Source organism: Harpia harpyja, chromosome 16 (assembly GCF_026419915.1).
Source record: "Harpia harpyja isolate bHarHar1 chromosome 16, bHarHar1 primary haplotype, whole genome shotgun sequence".
Classification (NCBI taxonomy): Eukaryota; Metazoa; Chordata; class Aves; order Accipitriformes; family Accipitridae; genus Harpia; species Harpia harpyja.
The window spans coordinates 33662245-33682582 of record NC_068955.1 but is presented as its reverse complement, the minus strand read 5'-3'; the positions used below and the strand labels follow the sequence as shown (position 1 = coordinate 33682582).

At 58.3% G+C, this 20338-nt stretch overlaps 1 protein-coding gene across 2 annotated transcripts in view; it reads left to right on the top strand.

The window, feature by feature from the left end:
- Nucleotides 1–20338, top strand: part of B4GALNT4 (beta-1,4-N-acetyl-galactosaminyltransferase 4) — a 31893-nt gene that overhangs the window by 8255 nt on the left and 3300 nt on the right. For both annotated transcript variants that reach the window (XM_052811532.1, XM_052811531.1), the window contains exons 2-14: nt 7737–7852; nt 10607–10717; nt 11329–11424; nt 11747–11837; nt 12191–12291; nt 13002–13069; nt 13529–13607; nt 15368–15434; nt 16981–17124; nt 17374–17483; nt 17821–17921; nt 18303–18385; nt 19059–20334. In XM_052811532.1, the coding sequence (XP_052667492.1) occupies nt 7850–7852; nt 10607–10717; nt 11329–11424; nt 11747–11837; nt 12191–12291; nt 13002–13069; nt 13529–13607; nt 15368–15434; nt 16981–17124; nt 17374–17483; nt 17821–17921; nt 18303–18385; nt 19059–20334 (2330 nt within the window). In that variant the 5' untranslated portion in view covers nt 7737–7849. The remainder of the gene's footprint in view (nt 1–7736; nt 7853–10606; nt 10718–11328; nt 11425–11746; nt 11838–12190; nt 12292–13001; nt 13070–13528; nt 13608–15367; nt 15435–16980; nt 17125–17373; nt 17484–17820; nt 17922–18302; nt 18386–19058; nt 20335–20338) is intronic.

Below are 20338 nucleotides of genomic sequence, written 5' to 3'. Positions count from 1 at the left end.
GGAGGGGATGAGCAGCCACCCCGAGGTATCGGTGGCTGGTTGCCTTGGCAATGGCAGGACCGAGGGATGTCGGCTGGGTGAGGAGACGGGTGGGAGCCAGCTGCTGACCGGCGGGGACTGCACGAGTGTGATGCACAGGAGGATTTCGGGGAGGGAGGCGAAGCAGGAGAGGATGGTCTCTGCAAAGGGGTAGAGCTCAGCCGAATTTGCTGCCAAATTAAAGATAAGGGAAAGGTTAAAAGCACCCGGCGCTGGTGGAGATAAACCAGACGCTGGCTGAAACAGGTTGGAAAGCTGGCAGGTGAAATGGTGAACCCCACGGGCTGTCTGCAGGGCAGCGTGGAGGTTGGAGACTGAAATATTTTTAGGGTGAAATGAATTCTGCCCAATTCCTGGCACATCGCGGGCTACAAGTGACCACCTCCGGAGGCTGTGTCCCGGGAAGCGAAATCTTTGTGCTGAGGCCTGTGAGTGAGCATCATCCCTGTTCAAATGGGCAGGGTGGAGGGATGGGTGCACGGTCTGGCTGGAGCTGCCCTGGCTCACTTTGGAACTGGTGGAAAATGAAACGTTGCTGGAGCAGATGGGGACCGGAGGCCAACGGATGCACGGTCAGGTGTGGGCTGGGGGAAGATGGGGGAGATCTGGGTGCTGTCGATGCACAGGAGGGATTTGGGACCCTGAGTTGAGCGTGGATGTGTCAGGGCTGCCACTCCTGGTGGGTGTTTGTCAGCTTGAGTGGTCTCATGGCAGCTCCATCGCCAGCCCTGAGCGATTCAGCATCGATTTCCATTGCTCCAGCCGAGAGGGATGTCACAGAGTGGGTAAACAGCACGAAACGAATGGGTTTGGGGGAGGTAGGAAAAAAATCCCCTTACTCCTCTAGTTCCCTCGGCGAGGCATCTGTTCCTTGAGGTAGTGACCCAGGGACCAATCAAAAACCCTTTTCTCAGCCGGCAGCAGGTAAAATCGTCATCTAAGCAGGCAAGAGTGACCGAAGGAGGCAGGGAAGGGCTGTCCGGGGGACTGATCCTGCACCCCTGCCTGCATCCCCATGATGGTCACAAGCCCCATTCGCCTCAGCCCCGTCAATGTCATCTGCTGTCACTTGGCTGTCACCCGGCTCGTGTGAGCACCCACCGCCTGGGTTTCCCCCCGGGTGCCGTGGAGCAAACGCATTACTGCGGGCAGCACAGCGGGCAGCACAGTATTTTTTTCCTGGTGGGCAGCGCTGCGTTTTTGTGGTGGTGGAAGGGGATTTGCAATATTGACTCCTTGCTGGCTAATTATAATTGCTTAACAGCTCGTTAGGAGGATCAGTGGAGGGATGCTTGTGCTTCTTTTCTCTGGCGGCTGACTCGGAGGCTGTGTCTGCACTGGAGAGCACCAGGCTGTTGGTAATTAAACCGGTGGGTTTAATAAAAACGCCGACGCTGCCACCTTTGCTGCAGCTGTGTCTGGGTTTATGTCACCTTGCTTCACATTGCTGCTCCTTTCACTCCATCTCCAAGCTCCGTCATGGCAGGGTGCCCCTGTTCAGCCCTTGGGGGTCGAGCCCCGAGGGATAGACTCGGTTTTCTGCCCCATGGCAGCATCCTGGAAGGATGTGCTGGGGCATGGAGTGGTCCTGCGTGGCCAGAGGGATGCCACTGTTCGCATTGCAGGGAAAAACAGGAGCGTTAGCAGCGCTCTGAGGTCTGAGGGTGGGCACCAGAGCCCTGGGAAGGGCACTTCTGCTTTCTGCTGGCTCCTGCAGAGGTGGGCACCTCCTGGGCATCGCTCTGCCGCTGGTCTTGGCATGGTTTGGGACTAATTTGTTACTGGCCACCGAGGTCGTGTCCCCCGTGAAGTCGGGGAGAGATCAGCCTGAATTCCCCAGGGGTGTAAACCCAGTTTAACCCCGTTGCTTTTGCAGCTGCGCATCTGGTGTCTCTTCTTGCTGGTAAGGACTTGTTGGGCAGAGCCCCACTCCCCCGAGCTGCCCTGTTCCTTGTCCTGGGAAGGTGTTGGGCTGTCTCCTCCTCTTCTATTCCCTGAACCCACGGCAGATGCTTGGGATGGTCCTTCCTGAGCTGCTCGCCCGCTTGCTGCATCCCTGGCTCATCTTCTGGCTCGAGTTGCTGCCTTCATCCCTCTTTTGCTGGCATCCTCCCAACACGGGTACCGCTTCTTGCTGGGGGCTTGGCGTTCCCCTTTGGCACAATGGTAGCTTCAAGTGCTGCCATGAGTGAGGCCCTCTCCCCTATCTTTCCACCACCACGCTTTTCCCAAGAGCAGGACTGGCTTCCCCCCCACACTTTCTTTGCGGGCTCATTGGTTTGGTAGGGTTTGAGTTCTCTTTTTCCATGGGGAGAGAGGGGATGCATGCGATGGTCTGGATGGGCAAGGGTTTCTTTACAGAAGCCTTGCAGTGTTTCACAGCTGTGCAGATGGACTCAGTAGCTGGGCTGGATGCTAGAGAAGCTTTGTCCCTCCCCAGTCCCTCTGGATTCGGAGAGCTCAAAAGCATCCTGCAGAAGTTCAGAGATCAGGAGCAACCAGGACATGTGCAGACCTCCCTTGGGTGGTGGACCTCAAAAGATGTCAGCTCAGACGTGGGGTACTCAGCATGCCCGAAACCTGGTTCTTAGCATCCTGACCTTCATGGTGTTGTCCTGGTATTTCCAGCACTTTCCTGAGCAGCGCTTCCTTGTGTCAGGGAGATGCAGGACATACATCCCATCCCAGCCCCTCCCTGGCCTTTCCTCTTGTATTTGTATCCTCTGAGGAAGGCGAGGTAGCAGCATGTGCCTGTGAAGGTCCCTCGGCAATCTCCTGTGTTGGTCCCAAGGTCTCCTGCAGCAGCTGGCAGTGGGAATTAAGGGAAATAACCGAGGCCCTCACGTTTTCCAGCCTCCAAAGGCTTTGCCTGATTTTAGATCATTGGAGCTGGCTGCTCTGGCAGGCTCCTTCCCCAAGCCAAAAAGGGGGAGCAGCCCTGCGTTGCTGGGAAGCGCAACATGGGATGAAGTTATCCCTCGGGGTGGGCAGCCTGGCACCAGTGCTCATCCCACATCTCACCCCTGTCACCCATCCCTCGGCTTTGGGATGTGCTGGGGAGCAGCGTTGGGATGCTGAGGAGAGCAGCAAATCCCAGGTTTGTGTTTCTGTGAGTAGTAAGACCCACCTCCAGCTCTGGTCTAGACCACAGGGCTTGGCTTTGGTGGGGATGCTCCGCGCTCTGGCTCTGGTTGGGTTTCTCCTTGCCTTTCCCCATCTTCTGTGCATGGATGGTGGTGCTGCTTCTCAGCTCATCTTTTTACTGGGAGGTAGGGATCCAGGTTAAGATGCAGCTCTGAACACACCTAGAGGGTTTTGGCAACCCGTTGCAGCCCAGTCCACCGGCATTTCAGGGATGGATGGTGGCGAGGCTGCTAGCCAGAGCTGTCTCCAGCCCAGCTGCATGCTTCGGCATCTCCCATCCAGTGCGGATTTTGCTGCAGGAATGGGAAGACAGGAAAGCAGATGGTCACCCCAGGGGGGATTTCTTGGAGCACCGAGCTAAATCCATCCATCTCCTTTTCCATTGCTCTGGTCACGGTTTGCTTGTCGGGGTAGCTGGTGGGGAACCGTAGGCTCCTGCGGTGCTGAGGCTTCCTCGCAGGCACGGGAATCTTCTCCCGTGGCCAGGCTGCCCTTGCCAGCCATGTCCCCTGGGGTATGGTGTCAGATCCTCGCAGGCAACACGGGGCCTGGGAAACCAAACCACGGGGAGCAGAGCCCTGGCAGTAGCTGGAGCTGGGCAGAGCATGCCAAGGCATTGCCCGACCACTGTCCCATCCCGGCAATTTCTCTCTGCTGGCTCCATCCGTTCCATACGTGGCTGCCTGATGACCAGGACCAGCCTGTCCAACCCGATGCCTCCCCGTGGGACCCTTCCCGTTGAGCAGCCAGAGCTCATTGGGGCTGAGCATCCAGCTGGAGGGCAAGAGCTGGGGATTTTGGGAATCCCAGCCCTGATCCTTTTGCGGATGCTCCTATGAGCTTTCCCCTACCTGTGCTGAGGCAGCTTGGCTCGCTGGGCCGTGTCTGGGTTTATCCCTGGGTGACTGGTCTGGGTACGTGGTGGGTGGGAGCAGAGCAAGCTCGCAGCAAGTGACTGTGGAGGGGAGACTCGTTAGAAGCAATTAGGAGATGCAGGAGGAAGCGTAAGTGAGGGGGCATCTCTAACCACGTTGGAGGGTTTGGCAAGGGTCCAGAAAGCTGCAAGAGAAATCCCAGCTCCGAAACCCAACCGAAGAAAGGGGCTGTGTTCGGGGCGAGCGAGCTGCGTGCCGTCAGCCGAGCAGGAGGGGAGGAGAAGGGAGGTGGGGAGGCAGGAGTTGGCTGCGTGAAAGGCCCTCTGTGCTTCCCGGCGGAGGGGGGAGGCGGCAGCAGGGGGTTTATACGGCTGTGATAACGGGGAAACTCTTATCTCCCAGAGAGGCGTCGCCCTGGTCTCTGTGCCGTGCGATGGGGATGGTACTTGGTCCCTCGCACCCACGGTCTCATCCTGAGGACCGCTTCTGGCCCTGGCTCGCTGTCTGGAGGCTGCTGTGACTCGGAGGTGGTTCATGCGATGGCGTGTGCATCTCCTGACCCCTCCTTGCGCTGCTCTGAAAGCGTTAGCGTCGCTCCCGCACTTGTTGGGGGAAGAGCTCTTAATGCATCCCTGCCGAGCATCCCCCCGGGTAATGCCGTCCCCGAGTGAGCAGGTCCCTTGCTGATCCTCCAGACCTTCCCCCATCCTCTCGCCCCCTGCTACCCGCCTTTATGCGGCTCTTTCTGGTCCTTGAAAAAGAGGCAGGTTAGCAGAATTAATCAGAGCGGCGGTGCTGGCTCTGCATCCCGGAGGGATGCAGGGGGAGCAGCCGGGCTGGGCACAGCAAACGAGCAGTCCCGGAGGGCGCTGGGAGGATGCGTAGGAGGAAACCAAGCTGGGGGAAACCAAAACCCTCCTTCCTCCTGGTGCTGCTTTCTCCCTCCTCTTCTTGTACCCCTGATATGCTCCTCTGTTGCAGGGGCGAGGTTCAGACCAAAGGGGCTTGATTTTTTGAGGGGGGAGCAAAGTGATGCTTGTTGGTACAAGGTGCTGGCTTTTCCTTCCCCTTATCAAGGGCGACATTTATTTCCCGTTCCCACACAGGCTGATTAGCATTTGGGTGTTTGGCTAAGGCTGCCCTTGACTTTCCTATCCAATATTTAAATTGCAGGGGAATAAACATCGACGCAGAAGCCTGGAAGCCTTTTTCTGGGGCTTTGCTGGTGCTTTCACTCCTCTGGGGATGCAAGCACTAGCCTCCCCGCCAAGAAGGGAGAGGGTTTTGCTGAAGGCACGCAGGTTTTGAGCCTCAGTGTTACTTAAACCCCACCAGAGCAGCGGCGGCGTTTAATTTAGATGCAAACTGAAGTAGGGAGCACAAGCCCTATCCTGATCCTTTGTGGTGGCTGAGAGGAGTTGCTTGAGTTTGAGAGGGTCCCTGATGGGGCTGGAGCTGGGTGATGGGGGTGGAGGGCGAGCAGGGGCTTATGGCTTTGGCTCTTGAGAGCCTGCAAGGATGGAGCCTGCGCAGTGTTGCTGGGGGCAACGCGGGTTTTTTTCCCCCCCCCTTTGCTCCAATTTATATCAAATAATCTCTCTCCAATTTACCCAATGACTTGTAGCAGGGGCCCAAACCAGGGTGCTGTACCCAGAGGTGAGCGAAAAGGGCTGAGCGAAGTGGGGGTGACCGTGCCCAGCCATCCCCTGTGGATGCAGCCTGGAATGCTGCTGGCTCGGGTTTGCTCACCAGGACCCGGGGCTTCGCAGCAGAGGCCCATATGGGGTTAGTCCGTCCCAGGGACAGGACTTGCAGCATGGCACCCCCAGCCTGCATCGCAAACGGATGCCGAGTTGGCAGATCCCACGGGACAGGTTCATCTCCTCCAAGGCCAGGAGAGATACCCTGCATGGGTACCGTGGAGCCGGCTGGTGCATCCCATCCTTTGGCAGGTCCCTGGGGATGCACTGAGATCTTCCTCGTGTCCGCTGGGGGGGAAATAACGCTGTCCCCGGCACTCCGTGCCGGAGTAGCAGCATCTGCAGCCTCGGCACAGCGAGGATCAGCTTTGTTTCCACCGCCTGTGCTGGCAGGAGCATCCCTAGGAGTGATGGGGGTCTCGAGAGCGGAGGAGATGAAAGGAGGGTGCTGGATCTGGTCCCGCTCCTCCCTGCAATGCTCCCCATCACCCTCCTTGGGGCCACGGGAGGAACGGTGCGGGGATGAAGATGGGCGAGGAGAGGAGGGCGGCTGGAGGGAGGCAGGGAGCTGCCAGGAGAGAGTTGGAGCTGCCAGGGGCTGAAGAATGGCTGAGAGCAGAAGAAGGGGCTTTAGAGCTTAATTTCCTGTCCCCGTGGTGGGGATGGGATTTGTGCTGCCATCTCCAAGGAGACGCCAGCTGCGCGGCTGCTGGAATACTAATGGCATGGGAGGCGTGCGGTAGGGGGGCTCCAGGGGCACCCCAAGCCCCTCCTTGGCCAGGCTGCGGGGTCTGAAGCCACCCCAGCAGCTCCCACCACAGCAGCCACCGAGGCTGTTTCACTTTGGGGGGGTAGGACCCCCCCAGGACTTGCTGTTGGGGGGAAGGAGGGTGTGGAGGGACTGGAGAGCGTCTTGCCATACCCTTTGGAGGGTGTCGGTGACCCCCTTGCTGCAATGCCCATGGCTGGCGCACAGGGCTGCGGGGCTGCTCGCAACGTCTGGGGCTCTCCCTTATTGTGATATGGGGCTGGCTGGTTTTTTGGGGGACCCATGGGTGTTCTTAGACACCCGCCTCTCTGAGCATCACCTTGAGCTTCCCTTGATGTCGGTTTGAAATGCAGAGCCGAGCCGTGCACCGGCACCAGAAGCGACGGTTGAACTGCAAACTCCCTCCATCCCACCAGGTTTTGGGGTGCCTGTCTAAAAAGTTCAGAGGCAGCCACCTGCTATGTCAGAGATAGAGGAAGTTCCCCCCCCCCCCCCCCCCCCAATAACTAATACGTTTTCCAAGACTGTGCCATTATTTGGGGGGAAGTCAGTTATTTTAATGCTGGGAAGTGAGGGTGGTTTAAAAGAAACCCTCCCTTTGCAGCCCAAGGCAGATGGGTGTGAGCTGCAGAGGGGAGTCTGTAGGTTGGGGATAATTAATGCAGCACACAGTAACAAAGTCATCTGCAGCAGGGCTGTTAGTGAAGTCTTTGCAATGGTGCATTTAGTGTGGTGTTGGGGAGTGGGAAGATGGGTTTGGGGAGAATATGTCTGGGGGGTGCTCGGAGCCAGTGTGCTCTGGGCAGAGCTGTGGGATGCACCAGGAGAGCCGGGGACTGGAGGGACAGGGGAGCAGGGATGCGTCCCCGAGGATGGATGGGGAGTGAGATCCCACAGGAGCTTATCCTGGCTGTCTCTTACGTAAAGGGCCATGAGCTGGGCTGCGGGGGGTGTAATTAAACCTGATGCTGATGAGCTGCTGCAAGCTGCTTAGTACAAATGTAATGAGGGGAATCGCAGCCAGAGCCCCCCGCCGTTGTCCCGTGCCATCGTCCCCCGTGTCCCTCCCCGCTGGGAGCAGCGGCGATGGCAGCACCTGCCCTTCCCCCTGCCAGTGCAAGGGGGTGTCCCCAAAAGAGGGGCGATGTTGGGATGGGGAGGACGTGGGAGGTGGCTGTGGTCTCACTCCTTCTTCTGCTCCCCTTGCAGATGGCGAGAGGCTGGGGGAGGTGACTGATCCCGGCAGGCGGCCGGTGGCAGCCCAGGCGTCGGCACGGCGGAGGAAAGCCGAGGACTCCAGCGAGAGCCATGAGGAGGAGCTGATGGTAAGTGGAGAGCCACAGTGCGGTTGGGTGTGAAGGGACCTGTGGAGGTTGCTCATCCAAGTCCCCTATCCAACACACGGCCAACTAGAGCAGGGTGCCCCAAGCCTTGTCCATCCGAGTAGATCAAAGGATGGAGAGGGCACAACCTCTCTGGTTCTGCTCAACAGCCCTTGTCGTGAATTAAAAAAAACCCTAATACCGCATTGAAACTTTTAGTGTTGCACCTTGTGCCTCTTGCCCTGTCGCTGTGCTTCTCTGAGAAGGGTCCAGCATCATCTTCTCTGCACCCCGCTCTTGCATAGCTGTTGATGGCAATAAAGTCCTGCTTTGCTGGGCAAAGCCACCTTCTCCTCTGCTCCATCTTGCCAACCTCCACTTGTCTGTCTTGGACTGGAGAACCCCAAACTGGATCCAGTGTACCCCAGGTGGTGTCTCCACACAGAAGCCAGAGAGAGGATCTCTCCTTGCTAACAGCCCAAGAGGCACTTGGCATTGTAGCCACGAGGACACCCTGCTGTCCCCTGTTCAATCTGTTGTCACCAAGCCCTTGTTCAACACCCTGCTGTCCCCTGTTCAACCTGTTGTCACCAAGAGGCTTTGGAGCAGGGCAGGCAGGTGGGATGGCAGGAGAGGGAAACCACATAGTGTCCCCTGCCCCATCCCAACAGCAGGTCACTGCCTAACTGCTGCAGGTCCCCGTGACAGCGAGTCACCATCGGGGTGGGCATTGCTTGGGCTGTTCCCAAGCCACGGTACTTTGAGCACAGGTGAGTGTTTTGTGTCTGGAGGGAGGGGAAAGCATCGAGTCCCTGCGCCCAGAGCCCCTTGGTGCCCATCTCTTTATGCCTAGCCCTGCCCAGTGTCTTTTGCAGCTGCTGGACATCTACAGCATCGCTGGCTCTGCAATTAAAAGGCCGGTTTGTCCCCACCTTCAGCAAATAACCCACCCCCTGTTTCCAGCTGCAGAGAGCTGGGCTGTGAATAGTCCCCTCTGTTGGGGCAGGCGGGGGAAAAGTTCACTCCAGTTTGAAAGCAAACAGCTTGGCTTGAAAGGACTCTGCAAACTGGAGCAAAAAAATGCTGCTTCAAAAAAGGAGATGGAAAACTTTCCTCCTGGTGAGCTCCCAACCACGGATCTTGCTGTTGACACAGCCGACTCTTTATCTTTGGGGCAGGGCAGGGATGCCGGTGGCTTGTCCTCTTTACCCATCTCACCCATGGGATGGAGACCCATCCCAGTCCCTCTCCAGAGAGGGACAGAGAGTTTTTTCCAGGCGCTGGGTGTAGAGAGCCACGTGCCAGTAAGGAGAGCTGGCTTCAGGATAGGCAGCAATTAGGCAGTGAGAAATACGGATGGGGAAGAGGCTGCTTGCGCCTGGCTGGCTGGCAGGGGATGGGCGAGAAAGGACGACCCCTGCTCTGATCTTTCCCAGCTCCTCATAAATAAGGGGCAGATGGGCAAAGGAGGAAAATGACGTGCCCGGAGAAAACACAGACTGGTGCTGGGTGAGGACGGAGGGGGACAGCAGGAATTGCATCGTGGCTTCCCTGGGAGGAGGGTGAATCCTTCCAACAAGCACGGCACAATTACGCCACCTCCCTAATAACAGCTTCCAAGGGCACCGCTCCCCTCCTCTGGGACGCTAATGAGTTCATTCAGGCAAAGTTTGCTAATTATTGCTTTGGCACTGTGCATCCTAACGGGCTGCACTTTGTCGATGCTGTGGTTCTTCTCGCCTGGGCTCAGAGCCGGGCTCTGCTTTCAGAGAGGTGTTGGCTCCGCTCTTTGGGGGGTGGCATGGTCCCTCCCTCCCTGGCCAAGGCCACAGGGGACAATGATGGTGAATCCTCCTGAGACGGGTGGCAGGGACATCCATGTCCCCCTCAGTCCCATCCCCGGAGAGGACTGATGCTGAGTGTGGGCATCACCAGTGTGACAATGGGCTGTCACACCAGCCAGCTCCCTGCGTGACAGGCACGGCTTCCCATCACCCCAAGCAAGGGACACAGCGGCAGGTCGGCGGTCGCTTTGGAGAGGGTTGGTGGCTCTTCCTTCCGCACGTGCTAGCTGGTCCCTTGTCCCCCCTCTGCCCGTGCTTCCTGGGATGTGATGGCAGAGGGCAATGCCCACGGGGATGGCACGGGCTCACTCCGGCTCTGCCTGCAGCTGCCAACGTGGTGGAAGAGGAGGATGCTCTGCGTGGGCTCCAGAAGTGCCTGGGTCTTCCTTGCCACCCATCACCTTTTCAGCAAGCCGGGGGCAGGTGAATGCTCACCTAATCCCTCTAAATTATGAGACACAAGCGATTGGATTAACCTAATCCCCTTTAAAGGAAGAGGGGGAGCAGAGAAACATCCTGCTTCCTCTGCCCATGAGCAGACATAGAGATTGCTTCTGCTCTTTTGGAGATGGAGCCCAAAATACTCCATTTCCAGTAGCCCATCAGATTGGCCAAACATTTTGGATGAACAGAAAACTCACTGTTTTGGAGAAGTTTATCTCAGCAGAGGAAGGGAAACGAGTTTAGTTGGAACATTTTGAAACTCTGCTCCCCGGGACACCTTGCCAATATTTTTCTGCCTCCTCCTGCCCCTGCTTTCCTTTGCTGTTAGCCTTGAAAGCTTTCGCCTTGGTTTGGCAATGCTTGACATCCAAAATGAAATGTTTAGATCTAGGGAGTCCTCATGCAAGTGCAGCCGGGCTGGCCCTGATTCTCCCCCATCTCTCATATCTCCCTCCTTCTTCCTTGGCAGAACGATGGGCAGGACTTGGACGGCTGGTTTTCCAGAGGCCAACGGTCCGACCGAGCCACGACGCACCCCAAACTCAACCTGACCAAGCAGGCTTTGCCCTGGAATGAGCAGGTAGGTGGGCAGGGAGCAGCAAAAGGGTGATGGTGGAGGAGGAGGTCCACCCTGCCCCTTGTTGGGGACCCCGCAGCCCATGTCCCCCCAGCATGCCAGGCTCCAAAGCCATCTCCAGCCATCCTCCTCCCTGCTCTCCATCACCCATCCCAGGGGCTCTGCCTGGTCCTGGGGTTAACGTGGTGCCCGTGAGGATGAGCTCCCCGCGTGTGTGCCGTGGGTGTGCGTCAGCCCCCTCATCGGTCTGTGCGGGTGTGCAAGGGGACATCTTGCCGCGTGTCTTCTCTGGATGGGTCCACGCTGCGCCCATCTCCCTGTGCTGGCCGTGTGCCGGTGGGATGGATGCTGGGGGTGGGTGAAGGGTCCAAGTGCGCTTGGGACCCAAAGGAGTAGCAGCAGGAGGGTTATCTCCTGGGGGTTGGTGTTGTGACCCAGGGGCTGGCACAGGGATGGGAACTCAGCCCTTCCTCAGTGTCACTGCAGAAGAGCTGAGGCTGGGCAGGTGACATCCCTAGGGCTTGACATCCACATTTCAGCCTGCCCTAACGCTGTCCTTGGAGAGGGGGGATGTGAGGAGGACACCCCGCTCATCTCCCTCTCTTGTCCTGCAGTACAAAGGGAAGGCAAACTTGCACGTCTTTGAAGACTGGTGCGGAGGGGCTGTGAGGCACCTGAGGAAGAACCTCCATTTTCCACTCTTTCCCCACGTGAGTCCCAGGGCTGATGGTGGTGGGTTGGAGGGAGGATCCGCTCGTCCTTCTCCTCATGCTGCTGGATCTCCACTGGGTGTGGGCTTGGTCCTGAAGACTTTTGCTTGCAGGCTTTTTGGTTTGGTTTGGGGCAGGTAATTCTCAACAGAGCAGGGATGGAAGAAGAGGTGGGTGGTGATGGGACATCCACATTCCCTCCGGTGCCAGGGGCACAGGACCCTGGGATAACAAGGAGGAGGTGGGCTGGGTGATGTTGGTGCAAGGCATGAGCCTGGGCATGAACTGTTCATGCTTTCACATCTCTGTCTCTCCTCCACAGACCCGCACCACAGTGAAGAAGCTGGCTGTGTCGCCCAAGTGGAAGAACTATGGGCTGAGGATTTTTGGCTACATCCACCCCTTCAAGGATGGTGAGTGATGGAGCTTGGCCTCTTCTCCCCCTGCAGCAATGTGGAGAAGCTGCCACCTTCCCCCTTCTTGGGCCACACGAGGACAGAAAAGCTCTTAAAGACAGTCTCCGAATCACTGGCTCCCAGGCAGGAGGGTCTTTCTGGAGCAAAGACCCTTTTCCCTGGTTGCTTCAATTGGAGGCAAGGCCCACGACCCATCCAGGACAGAGCCATGACGTGGGGTCTGGGGTGGCCCCGTCACCTCTGTCCATCCATCCCTGTTTCCCCATCTCACAATGAGGCACCGGGACTGAGCCCATGCCACCGGAGCTGCTGTATCCCTCTGTGGTGACCTTCTCCTTTGCTCTCTGCAGGGGATTTCCAGTTTTCTGTGGCTTCAGATGACAATTCGGAGTTCTGGCTCAGCTCCGACGAGAGTCCGTCCAACTCCCGGCTGGCTGCATTTGTGGGCAAGGTACGCGCCATCGTCCTTGACCCTCTGCCTTTCCCTGCACTGGGGGTGCTGGAGCTCCCACTGAGAGTGTCTCCTCCCTTGGGGTGCCTGGCTCCTTGCTCCCAGCATGCTGATAACCATTCCGAGTGCCTTCCGGGGATCCATAGTGTTCAATTAACGATGTTTCAAACCCATGGGTGCTCTTTAGCCACCGCACATTCTCCCTTCTACAGGTCCCTCTGCTGCAGCACCTCTTAAAGGGAGGGTGCAGGGTCCATGTGTGACTTTGCCAGAAGCAGCTCTCCTGCTTCTTTGCCCCCTTGGGAAATGCCAGGCAGGTCCCATCTCTGCCCCCGGGTCCCATCCTAGTTGTAGCTACCAAAGACCAGCTTATGTTCCAGAGTAGGAGATTTAATATTTGCTCCTGGATTTTCTTGGCATTAACTCCTATAACCGGAAACCCCATGGTCCGTCGTTGCACCCATGCCTTTTTGGGATCTTGGTGTTAGCCAGTGACAAGTTCTTGTGGCAGGAGTGCCAGCAGCTGGGGACAAGCGGCCCCTGGGACAGAGCCTCTGGGATATCCTCCTGCCTGAAGAGCCTTTCTGCAGCATGGCATAGTGCCTGATGGAGGTGGAGGAGAGATTCTCGCAGCCTGGTGGGGTTTGGGCCTTTTGCCCGCTTGGCCCGTAGTGTCCCCAGTGCTCTCACATGCTCCTTCCTTCCTCCAGCTGGGCACCGAGTGGACGGCACCGGGAGAGTTCACCAAATTCAGCTCACAAGTCTCCAAGCCTCTGCGGTAAGTGTGTGCTTGCTCCCGCTGCCCATCCCAGGTGGATGGAGTCAGGAGACGGAGCTGCTGGCTCCATGCTGACTCAGTTCCTCCTCCTTGGGAGGAGACCCCGGCCGTGGTCTCTTCCCAAAAGGCATGTGGGGTCTGGGCTGGGCAGGACTTCAACCAACCATGCCTCCAGGTCCACGGCTTGAAGGTGTTGGGGGCCGCAGCCACCTCTGCAGATGATGCAGTGGGCACAGGGGATCCCCCCGATCTCATGAAGCTTCTCAGCAGTGGGATGGGGGAGCAGATACCCACATCATGCTGCCTGTCTCCTTGCCCCAGGAAGGTTTAGCCACACATGAGCAAGACAGAGAGGGTTTCCCGAGATGGCTGCTCTAGCAGGGGAGCTCCCATTGCCCTGGCAGCAGTAGCAGTTGGCTCAGCAATGATTTCTAACTGGCTTCTTCCCCTCTTGCGCAGCCTCATGTCCTCCAGACGCTACTACTTCGAGCTGCTCCACAAACAAGACGACCGAGGTTCAGACCACGTGGAAGTTGGCGTGAGTAAATGCCCCCACCCCGTGCTCCTTTCAAGGCTTGTCCTGTCAAGAGCTGGCGCCAGGGCTTTTCCCGATGTGCGTTAAAACTCTTTCTCCTGGAGCAAAGCCACGATTTCCCCTCTCCCATGGCTGCCAGTGGCTCAGCCCACAGAGGGGACGAGTCAGCGTCGCTCCGATGGAGCTGGGGCTCGTGTCCCCGTGCCCCTGGGCTATTGCTGTGCAGGGCACCTGGCACAGGCTGCTTTTCTCTGTCCTCATCCGATCCTTTCGTGCCATGGCCTTTTGGGACCTAAAGACCCTGCTGTCCCTCCCTTGTGCTCCTGCCTTGCCGATGTGCTCCCACAATGGATGCTAACAGAGCAGCCCCTCCTCCGCTCCAGGCTCCAGTGGTGGTGGGACATCCAGCTCCACGTGGCCAGTCCCATCCCTTCTCCTTTCTCCTTGGCCTTCTGCAGAAGGGCTGGCAGAGGGGGAAAGGTCCCCTGCGGGCTTCTTCTCTGAGGACCCCGTTGCCGCAGGCAAGGAGAGCCCAGACCGTGTAAGATCAGAGCAGGCAGGTCCCAGGATACCATCTGCGAGTGGCAGACCACCTTGCTGGCTTGCATCCCAGGATCAGTGGTGGGAGAAATGGCCGGGGTGATGGAGTGGGTCCCTTGTTTCTTTTCCCCCTTAGAGATACCATGAGTTTCAAATCTGAACTTGTCTGCCTTGGCTGCACAACCCTGGCAAAGCCTGGAGTGTGTGTGTCAGGAGCTCGGGCTGTCTTTGGGAGGGGAAGATGTTGGCTCGTTAGCAAAGGTTTCCTTTCTCCCAAGCAGTCATTAATCACTGGAGTCAAACTTGTGCCAGCAAAGCATCAGGGAGGCTGACAACACCCCTTCCTCGCTGGCGCGCTCCTCCCCATCGCTCAACCTCCCCCTCCCAGGGCTCCATCTCCATCCATCCCGATAAGATCTGCATTTCTGCTGTGAAAAACAAATAGATGGGGGAGACATTTTTTTGCTGGAGGGAGGGAAGCCTTTCAGATGTTCAGAAAGAAACAACAACAACAAAAAAGCAGGACCCTAATGCGTCTCTCCCTGCGGGCATTTGAGGGCTTGTCCTGACAAAGGCTCAAGACATGCTTTTAAAATGCATGTAGTTAGATCAGCGCAGGCAGCTATGAAGACCCTCTTAAGTCAATGCAAACTCGTCTGCTGTTAATGTGCGTTCGCGGTGCGTGTTGGCTTTGGCTCAGGTCCTTGATGGGTGCCGTGGCCTCCCTGCTCTGTTCCCTGAGGTTGAAGGGGGTGTGCGGAGAAGCTGCCCTGTGCCCCAGCATCAGCCCTCCCCTGAGAGGCAGGACGTGTGACTGTGCTGCCTCCCATGGTGTTATTGATGCTGCTGCTGATGCGGGGCTGGATCTGGCCTGCCTGTCCCAGAAGGACAACGGGTGGTCGTGTGGCAGTCCTGAGCGGAAAGCAGCATGAGCCCGTGTCCCACCTCTGGGAGCCTTCCCTTCTCTGACCACGCAAGGGATGCCTACTAATCCCAAATCACCCGGGATAAAGGCAGGAGATGGGTCTGGGTCTGTGCTGGGGCAGGATCAGTCCTCTCCCTTGTTTCCCTCCCGCAGGGTTGGGGCTGGGACCAGTGCAGGCAAGTTTGTGGGAGCTGAGGAGAGGGGAGGACCCATCCTAGGGTGCCTGGGGTTGGGCAGCTGCATCCTGAACCCCTGCCACCCTCTTGCTCATTCTCCATCTCCTTTTATTTTTTCCTAGTGGCGAGTTTTCCTGCCCACCTTGAAGTTTGAAGTGATCGACTCCTCCTACATCTCCCTGTACACAGGTAAGGGCCACACGTGTCTGCCTGCAGCCATGGCAAGCAAGCTCTCGAGGGGGCTGTATGTGTTGGTGCAGCCGAGGAGAGATAGCACCAGAGCCTGGGAAGGAAACCAGAGCCTGGGGGAAGATTTCAGCCTCTCAGCCCCCCCAGAGCTTCTGCTGGGTGTAAGGAAGAAGGCAAGGGGCTGCGGCAGGTACTGGTGATGCTGCGAGTGTGCTGCGACCCTCATAAAAACGGGTTGGGGAAGTGACACGCAACAGAAACACAGCTCTCCTGGTGCTCCAGCCTCGTCCCTGCTAATGAGACCATGGAGGGCTGGCTCCTTGGCCTGGCCCTGAGTTATGAGGAGCTGTCGTGTAACCAGGGATGGATGGCGCAAGGTTTAATTAAATCTATAGATCTTCTGCTTCCTGCCCCTTCCCTGGCAGCAAGAAAGGACTTGATAGATGGGTCCTGCCCCAGTGCTCAATACGCTGGAGGACTGGTCATCAAACATGCCCTGGAAGGTGTCGATAAGGCAGGAGGGGACAGGCAACAGGCAGGGATTAGTGGGGAGAGGAGGGATGGAGGGGTATTGCTGGTATTGATGCAGGTGCCCATGAGATGGATGGCGTGCAGATAAATTCCCCCTCCCCAACCGCTGTCCTTCAGTGCTTCTCTTTCCCACTTCCCGACTCCCTCGGACCCCAGCAGCATTCCAGGGTGAAGCCACATCACTCGTGGGGAGCCTATCCCCATGGCGAGGGGGACACCAGCAGCGTGGAGAGCATCCTCCTTCCTTCCCTTTCTCCAGGCTTTTCCAGGGGTTGCAGCCCAACCTCAGCCAGCTGCACAGAGGTGTTTGGGGAGCCTTTCCCTGCTGCAAGCAGAAGAATTTGGGGCTCGGGAAGGGGGTTCCTGCTTGCTTCAGGACCCGACTGTTTCCCTGCAGCTCTGCAGCAGGGAGAGCTGCCTGGAAAGGGAGCACCCTTGCGTGCTCAGGGCAGGCAGCTCTGAGCATGGCCAAGGTGACCGGAGCAAGGTGACCTCCCTCGGGGAGGTCTGGGGGCTGGTTGATAGCCAAGGACAACATGCCACCCTCATCCCTGAATAGGAGGCAAAACCAGCTCATGTTACATTTACCTGCACCTCTACGGGGAAGAACATTCACGGTTTAATTCCTGTGTCCTTGGGAATTAAAAGCCCATAGCGTTCCCACCCCCTTGTCTTTGAGCGTGGTGAGCGATGCCGTAATCGGAGCTGGGCTGCCTGGCTGAGCTCAGCTGTACCCTTGTCCTCTCGGTGCTCATTAGTTGATGGCAATAATCATTAGGCTGATTAGTCACGGGGTCTGTGAGCACGTGAGAGGGCTGGAGGAGCTGGGTTTGCCCTCGTACAAACACATCAGCTCCCCTTGTGCCCCTGGGAGCAGGAGGAATCCGCAGTTCTCTCAGCTCTCTTGGTGGGAGGGATGGAGATGTTGGGAAGCGCCGCCTTGGAGGATGCTCCTGGGACAGTGCTCCGTATGGGTATGCCCATGGGGTTCAGCTCCTGTCCTCGCCACCTTCAGATGAATCGTCCCTGAAGATGAACCACGTGGAGCACATCCCGCAGACCTTGGCCAGCCACAGCGGGAGCTACCTCTGGGAGGCACAGCAAGATGAGCACGGGGCTGACATGCTGAAGTCTGACCCCAGGGACACCTTCTTCCTCAGTAAGTGGCTGGGAGCAGACCCTTGCAAATCTCCGTGGGATTTTGTAGGAGGAAAAAGGCAGGACCTGACTGCCAGGGCACCCAGAGCATCCCTCCTACCTTCTTGCCTGTCTCCTGGGTGGAGGGCATCTCTGCTGGGGTCTGTAGGGGGGCAAGTTGGGATGGTTTGGGCTACTGACTATAAGGTGGGTTGGGCTACGAGGGTGGCAGAGCATGGCTTGGGGCTGAGCTGCGGCTGCTTCTCCTCAGCCCCTGCGATCGAGGCCTCCCGAGTGGAGAACGTGCTGGTGCCCTGTGCCTACAGCCCCACCTACGTGGTGAAGGACTTCCCCATCGCCCGCTATCAGGGCCTGCAATTTGTAAGTGCCTCCCCATGACAGGGATGGGGTCACGCTCTCATGGGAGACATGGCGAAGCAGGGTGCTTTGCCCTCACCCCGGGGCAGGGATTTTTCCACCTGGTTACAATCCAGGAGAAAATGTCTCTTGCTGGAGGATCAGGCTGAGCTTCCCCATCTTGACCCGAGAGGGTTTGGGTTAAAAGCCCCATGGTGTGTTTGAGATGCTGGAGGTCACCTTGGTGTTGAGGGGCTGCGCTACTGGCCTTGGGTCTCTGGCTCCTAGTCCCGCCGGCCCCCGCTTCCTCGGAGAGAGCCCGCTCTGCGCCGGGGTGATGGTGGCGTGGTCGTCTCCCCAGGTCTACCTCTCGTTCGTGTACCCCAACGACTTCACGCGCCTCACTCACATGGAGACGGAGAACAAGTGCTTCTACAGGGAGTCCCCCCTCTACCTGGAGAAGTAAGTGTTGGTGGGCTGGTATTTGGGGGTGGTACATGGAGGGAGAGGAAGGGGCTGGTGTCAACAGGGGGCTCAAAGAGCTGGAGAAACGGCGCTGAGATGATGCATCCTCAGCCGCGTGTCCCCAAGCTCCATCCCCCATGGAAGGGCCACCTCCAGGCTGGCTCTTTTCCCATCTCTCGGGCATGTAGCAGCTTGGGACCTGGCAGTGCTCCTGGATTTTGGGAATCCCAGCTCCCTTCAGAGCCGGGCTGTGCCCAGGCACCTGTGCTGCAGCCGGGGACGTGCCTCCCTGCGTGGGCTTGTGTGTGTGCGAGCCCGTCCCTTTGCACGTACACCCCTCCCTTACCTCCGGGACTTCATCTTTCTTCTGTCTCCCAGGTTTGGTTTTTATAAGTACATGAAGATGGATGAAGAGGAGGAGGATCCACGCCAGCGAGCATTTCTCTTCCTCAACCCAGACAGTGAGTCACCGCTCCCCGCTGGCAGCTTTTTGGGCATCTCTCATCAGCTTGGCATGGGGCTGAGCACTGGCATCCTTGCCCACCAGCCCATCCACTCGGAGATGCGGCTCATAGGGATGCCTCCAGCGATGCTGGGGGGCCTCGAGGAGGGCTGGGCTGCGCAGAGCAGCTTGCCTCTGAGTGGTCCCGCACGCTCCGTGGTCACGCATCCTGCTCAGCTCAGCCACAAAGCGCTGTGGGATATGGGAGTGGGATGCTAGGGTTGGGATTCGCCCTCCCTAATTCTTGAAGCTGTGTACCCACATCTCCTGGGTTGGCCTGGTCAGTGGGCAGCAGGATAGGACCAGACCTGGTGTGGAGTCTGGGGATGCTCATGGGGACCTGCAGGAGCTGGTTTGTTCAGAGCCTACCTGGCTGTCGGTTTGCAGCCTGGCAAAGCCCTGGCAGGCTAGGTTTGCTCCCAGATGAAACAAGAGCCAAGGTTTGGAGGGTTTAACAGGCAGAGCCTGGAGCTACCAGCCCTGGTGAGCATCAGTCAGTGCCTGAGGCCGCTCGCAGGTTAATCTCTTGCTGGAGACAAGCTTTGCCTCCTTGTCTTGGACCAGCATGCTGCAGGGGGGTGTGCCCAGCGGCTCGGACCCTCGGGGTATTTATCTATGCCTTTACTCCCTAGATTTCCTCGAGGATGAGGAGGAGGAGGAGGAGGAAGGAGTGGACAGCCCTGAGCCCACAGACCCAGCTCCCGAAGCCAAGGAGAAGAGCTTTGGGCCGGTACCCGGAGCCAAAGGGAAAGAGACCCCGCCAGTCACTGGGGATTATGGAGACGACCTGGACTATTACAGCTTTCGCCACAAGCAGGGTCAGGCCCGGGACGATGCGGGCACGCCTGGGCAGCCGGGAAGATGGAGCACGTCCCGCCAGGCCAGCGCCAGTCCGGCGGCTGTCCTCGAGGACCTCCACGGCGAGGAGGACGTGGGCCCCGCGCTGGAGCCGGTCCATGGGCGGATGCTCAGTTGGTTACCCCAGGATCCCGGCGAGGGCGAGGAGGATGAACTGGGGCTGCTGGCGCCTTCGAAGCATGCTGGGGCCCTGAGCCTCCAACCCCACCTCTCTGTTCCCATCTTTGGTGGCAAAGCCAAAACGCCAGGTCCCAGCAAGGCTGCAGCAACCAGGGAGGACAAAAAACCCCGGAAAGCCCAGGAGAAGGTCTACGTGACCAGGCTGCAGCCGGGGAAGCGCAAAGCCCCGGCCCAGGAGCCAGCCTTCCCCGGCATCTTCCTTTACCCAAAACCTCTGAGGAAAGTCCATCTTCGCTCCAGGACCCCTCAGAAGCATCCCATCGCCTCCAGCAAGCTCCATGCTGTCCCTGGCCGCCGGACCCCCTGGCTCCTGAGCAACATCTCCAAGGAGAGGGACGCTGCCAGGCGGAAGAGTGCCCGTATGGGTGGCAGGAGGTGGGAGCAGCCGTCCAAGCCGGGGACTGAGCGGCAGGCGCTGCCCAGTCTCCTCGCCCTGGGGACCGAAGGGCTCTTCAGTAGGGAGATGCACGAGGACACGACCCCTGCCCCGGGCAGGACAGCGGCCACCACCGATTACAACTCCTCCGAGGCGACCCACTCAGAGGGGACGCGGGTGACATCCTTTCTGAAGATGTCAGAAACGACGGCATCCCAGCAGGAGGAGGGAAAGGGCCAGGAGGAAGAGGAGGAGGAGGAGGAAGAAGAGGTGTCAGACTACAGCTACGAGACCGGGGAGCTGCAGCACAGCTGGCTGGAAGACTCCATCAACTGGCAGAGGACGTTCAGCGTCAGCTCGGTGGACTTCGAGCTCCTGCGCTCCGACTGGAACGACCTGCGCTGCAACGTGTCGGGCAACCTGCAGCTGAGCGAGAGCGAGGTCGTCGATGTGGTGGCACAGTACATGGAGAAGCTCAACGAGAAGAATGGAGGGTAG